The 5,488-nt window shown below is 41.9% G+C and overlaps 1 protein-coding gene across 1 annotated transcript; it reads left to right on the top strand.

Annotated features, from left to right (window-relative positions):
• The first annotated feature begins 2,609 nt into the window (after nt 1–2,609).
• On the top strand, nt 2,610–5,195 carry LOC142312951 (uncharacterized). Its single transcript, XM_075351940.1, has 2 exons — nt 2,610–2,691; nt 4,515–5,195. The coding sequence occupies exons 1-2, from the start codon at nt 2,610–2,612 to the stop codon at nt 5,093–5,095; spliced, it is 663 nt and encodes a 220-aa protein (XP_075208055.1). The 3' UTR covers nt 5,096–5,195.
• Nucleotides 5,196–5,488: the final 293 nt, after the last annotated feature.

Raw genomic sequence — 5,488 nt, 5'->3', positions numbered from 1 at the left:
AACCCTTGAAATTGTTCCAGAAAACAAAGTATTTCTCCCAGAAAATTATTCCAATTACACGTTTTGTCATACACTTGTTTAGTTCCAAAAAAAAGGCAAATTGGACATGATTGCACACAAAACCCCAAAAATGGGCTGCACAAAATTGTTTTCACACTCAACTTAATATTTGGTTGCTCATCCTTTGGAATAGATAACTGCAATCAATCGCTTCCTATAACCATCAACAAGTTTCTTATATCTCTCAACTGGAATTTTGTTCTCTTCTTTGCAAAATGCTCCATATTTGAAGGCATCTTCTCCCAACAGTAATTCTAGGATCTCTCCACCAGTGTTCAATTGGATGTAGATCCGGACTTATTGCTGCTACTTCACAACTGTCTAGTGCTTTGTTTCCATCCATCTTGAAGTATGTTTGGGGTTATTGTCCTGTTGGAAGACCCATGACCTTGGACGCAAACCCAGCTTTCTGACACTGGGCACTACATTGCGACCCGGTAGAGTGATGTGCTTCACAAAAATGCTTTATCTAGGTTTCACCTGTCAAGACACTTTCCCAGAAGGATTTTGGCTTACTCATTCACATTTTGGCAATCTGCAGTCTAGCTTTTTATGCCTGTGTATATGTCTTCCTTTCTGTGACATATTGTACTTTATGAGATGTGCTAGGGAGAAACAGGAGTGCAGTAGAATTCTTATCCTACAAACAAATTTGTTAGTAAAGTTGGAATTGCTCACCTATACAGGTTGTGCATACAAATCAGAGTGAAGAGGGGGTTAATGCCGCGCATCAGCCAAAATGAAGATGTAGCACGTTGATGTTATAAACGTATTCTTTTATTCCATCGGTCTACGCGTTTCGAGGATATACCTCTTCTTCAGGACCAGTGCATCAACATAGTTATAGTGTATTTTTCCTGATCTACCTCACTGATCTGTTGGTATTACACTATCAGCGCTCCTTATTTTTCAGTCTATACAGGTTGTGTGAGACCACAGGTTGTGTGAGACCACATTTATAGACCCACAAACCGTAAAATTAAAAGGAGAAGACTGGGTTTCTCTGCACCACAGACAGTTCCAAGATATAAAGTGATGTTTTATTGTCTACACGTTTCAAAGTCCTACATGTACACAAAATGGTAAATAAATAACTGTTACCATATCTCTACTTTAGGTCGGCAGCATTTTTCCAACATCCCATTTTATTTTTTCAACATCCTTTTATTTTATGTTGGATTGTAAAAGGCTTACAAGTTTAGCAACAAATTATTGTTCACTTCAATTTACAAAATCTATCTTTTTGAGTAACAAATCACTTTTGAACTTACATTGAGGAGCCTAGATCTGAGAAAATTGCATTCCTCATAGTACAAAAATCCACATTTAGGAATAAACACAAAGTGACATGCAAAAAATAGTATTTTTTTCGCTTAAATGTTGATGGAACCCCATTTCTTTCATTTTTAAAGGTAATATGGAACAAATTGTCCTTACAATTTATTTTCTAACTTCTGAATCTGACAATACCCTATATACGGTTGGACAGTACTGTTTGGGCATTTGGCCGTGCTCCAAGGGGAGGGAGCTCTATTTAGCTTTTGGAACGCAGATATTGGTGGAATAATTTGCAGGCACAATGTAACTTGGATGCTGTTCATGCTCACATGGCAGCTCAAAAGATGCTTACCAAGAACAGGCTGGTCGCTATCTACTTCCAGTTCACAGGGATTGCCTTACCTTTCACCCTTTAACCCCTATACATGGATTTGGACTTATATAAGGACTCCTAGGCTGAAGCTGTGGAGTTAGGCTGCTTTCACACTACGTTTTTTTAGCATGCGTCATGAATGGTTTTTTTGCTGCAAAAGCGGATCCTGTTTTTGCAAAGAAAAACGCATGCAAACGCATGTGTTATTTTGCAGGCTCCTGTCACTTTAAGTTTATGGGCGGGCATTGGAGTAATGTGATCGGGAGTGAGGGGAACTGAACGTGAAAGACTGGGAGCTGACATCTGACAGCTGCGGAAGCTCGTAACCAAGGTAAACATCGGGTAACTTGCTTGGATACCCGATATTTACCTTGGTTACGAGCGTCTGCAGCTGCTAGGAGCAGGGGTGCCTGCTCCCTGCACACATAACCAAGGTAAACATCGGGTGACTAAGCCCGCGGTTACCCGATATTTACCTTGGTTAGGAGCGTCCTCCACTCTCAGGCGGAGGAGAGAGAGAGGGAGGGGGAGAGAGAGACTGATCACGCGAGGCTGGTTTCTGGGCATGCTCAGTAGAGCAAGCAGGATCCTGTCTATCAGCATGCCAGCGTTCACATATATTTGCATGCAGTATAGTCAGGATTCAGCAATTTGCAGTATTTGAACGCAGCTCAAAAACGCTACAAGTAGCGTTTTTGAAAAAAAGTTAAAAAACTGCAAGTCGCTGGATCCTTACTATAACGCACGCAAACGCATGTGAACGCATGTTGACGCGAGTCCATTGCAAATGCATTGAAATGAAAATGCATTTGCACTGGATCCGTTTTTGCGTTAAAAAAAGATCATGACGCATGTTAAAAAAACGTAGTGTGAAAGCAGCCTTAGCTGCAGTTTGGTGATGCAAGACGGCAAGAAGAATAGTCAGGTTCAGAACCAGGAGGACAAAAAAAATACAAAATCAGAAGACACAAGAGCAGTCAGTAAACAGATCGGGGTCACAACAGGAACAAATAAACAAGCTGGAAGCTGATCACAGAGGATTGAGTCAGAGCAGAACATGGCTGTGTCTTGCAGATTCCAGCAATGTGCTTTGAGCTTTAGTAGGGTGTGGTGCTTTCTAGTTGGCTGAAGCAGAGAGCTCATTACTCCAGCTGGACTGCATACACACCCATACTTCCAGACTAGATGGTACTACTGGTCCCAGCCACCCTAATCTTAGTGGTTGGACAGAGCCTGCACCATTGAGAGCTTTTGTTTCCAATATGTCCTCAGTTACTATAGTCACACCACAGAATGAATAAGGTCACGACTAAAGCAGACGTTTCCAGACTAGATTCCTATATCCCAGAAAATATGTGTGTAACGCCTGCCTGGATCCACAGACTCAGATGGGCTGTAATGGGGAGGTTAGAGGGCAGCCACTCACCAAGCAGGACCCCCCAGAACCCTGAAACCCTTTAACCCCTATACAGGGATTTGGAATTACACAGGGCCCTGGTGATCACTACCTGTGGAAGGCTGCAGTCCGATGAGAGTAGTAATCAGGCAGGGTCAAACCAGGAATTGCGGAACAGGGACAGAATTGGCAGGCAATGACGTAGTCAGTAAACGTAGCAGAGGTCAAATCCGGATCGGGCAGCGAGGTACAAAAACAGTAGGCAGGAGGGTAGTCAGAAAACACGCAGAAGTCAGCACACAGGAATCACCAAACAGAATAGGACGTAACAGGAGCCAGGAAAATCAGAACTATCTCTGGCAGTGGTCATGTGACAGGAGGGGGAATAAGAAGGGTGTGGTGTCTTCCCATTGGCTGTAGCTGAACGCTGGCAACTTCAGCTGGAAGACACATGCCACCCACAGTCAGCCAGCGGTACTGCATATCCCAAGATAACCCAGCCCAGTGGATGATCAGAGCCTGCGCCCACCGGTGCCGCTGGCATCGACTCCTCTCCCATCACCAGCACCATCCACGGCAGGAACACGGCGTCGCCTGGCGATCGGAGCAGAAGTCGCTGGAGCAGACTCCGGCGGTGACGTAACAATGTGGCACACCATTTGCAGAACTTTTAATGTGACAGAATGGTAGAAAACCAGACCAGAAGAAAAGTGACAACATTTTGGAAAATTTGATCCTCATTTCATCTATAGGAGTATTGACTATTTTGACTCCACAGGCACTTTTCCATAATTTAACATGCAGTGGATGTTACTGAGTGAAAGTTTCAAATATGCCATTTTATTGCCCATCACATAGTGCACATTTTGTGCTCTATTAGACACATAAACTGTAAAAAGTTAAGTGGGTTCTTCTCACTACAGCAATGCCAATCACATGGATGCTAAATGTGGTTTCAGCACACTGCAAGGCTCAGAAGCGTGGGGGAGATATGACTTTGGGAGAGCGTATTTTACTGGATTGGTTTATGGAAGCCATGTTGCTTTTCAAGAGCCTTTGAGCCACTAAAATTGTAGAAATACTTTGGTTTTCTCTTGACAGATGATGAACCTGAGTGGTGGCTTGTTTTTGTGGGATGCGTAGAAATTTTATTTTCACCTACATAACATTTTTTGGTGGCTTTTTGTTCCAATATTTGGGAGGCAGAATGAACCAACAGTTGAACATGCTCTACTGGTTCATGCCATGAGGTCTTCTATTAAAATGTGAACTGTCATTGTCTTAGCGAATAATTACATTTTGCTGCATAACATGCCATTTCTATGGACATTTTAAGTAGAAGTGTTCAAAAATATAAATTTCTGGGATATTTTTTTCAAAAATAATAACTGATTCTATTCTTGACAGATGATCGTCACAGGATACTAGAGGGACAATTGACATCCGATGACTTTGAGATCACACAAGATACGATTGAAGTGAATGCCATTGTTCCAGATATCCCATCATCCATTCACCGCAAAGATAAAAGCACTGCTCTTAAAGCGGGAAAGCCAATTTCATGTTCACAATGTGGAAAATGTTTTGTACATAAATCACACCTTGTTCAACATCAGAAAATTCACACAGGGGAGAAGCCTTTTTCATGTTCAGAATGTGGGAAATGTTTTTTAAGGAATGCATACCTTGTTCAACATCAGAGAACTCACACAGGGGAGAAGCCTTTTTTATGCTCAGAATGTGGGAAATGTTTTGTACAGAAAACACACCTTGTTACACATCAGAGAACTCATACAGGGGAAAAGCCTTTTTCATGTTCAGAATGTGGGAAATGTTTTGTAGATCAATCAAGTTTTGTTAGACACCAGAGAACTCACACCAGGGAGAAACCTTTTTTATGTCAGGAGGGTGGAATGTGTTTTAGCCGAAAATATTCCCCCCTTCACCATCAAAAATACCACACGGGGCAAAGTCCTTATTTTACGTAGAATGTGAAAAATGAATTTCTGGAAAAACACATTTTGTTAACCATCAAAAACAAATCACACGGTGACATATTTATATATTTTATTGATAAATTGTACTAAAATCTTAGACAGTTATTTAATTAAATGAGAAAGGGAAACTACTTTAGAACTTACCATATTTTTTGGACTATAGGATAAGACATACTTTTAACAAGAAAATAGTCCGGAGGCAGCTTCCTTTGATAAAGGAGAACGCTGAGACAGTGTCCTTCCCAATCACTGAGAAAATTGCTGTCTTCTCCTGCCCCACACTGATCTACTGTATATGATTGGTGCAGAGCAGGTGAGGAAGTTACAGAGACCTACATAGAGGCTGTACGTGCTGAGGGAGCAGCTGAGGATCCTTCCACCAGA

The sequence above is a fragment of the Anomaloglossus baeobatrachus genome, chromosome 5 (genome assembly GCF_048569485.1).
Source record: "Anomaloglossus baeobatrachus isolate aAnoBae1 chromosome 5, aAnoBae1.hap1, whole genome shotgun sequence".
Classification (NCBI taxonomy): Eukaryota; Metazoa; Chordata; class Amphibia; order Anura; family Aromobatidae; genus Anomaloglossus; species Anomaloglossus baeobatrachus.
Note: the sequence above shows the minus strand (reverse complement) of the source record. Positions and strands in the feature narration are given on the sequence as shown.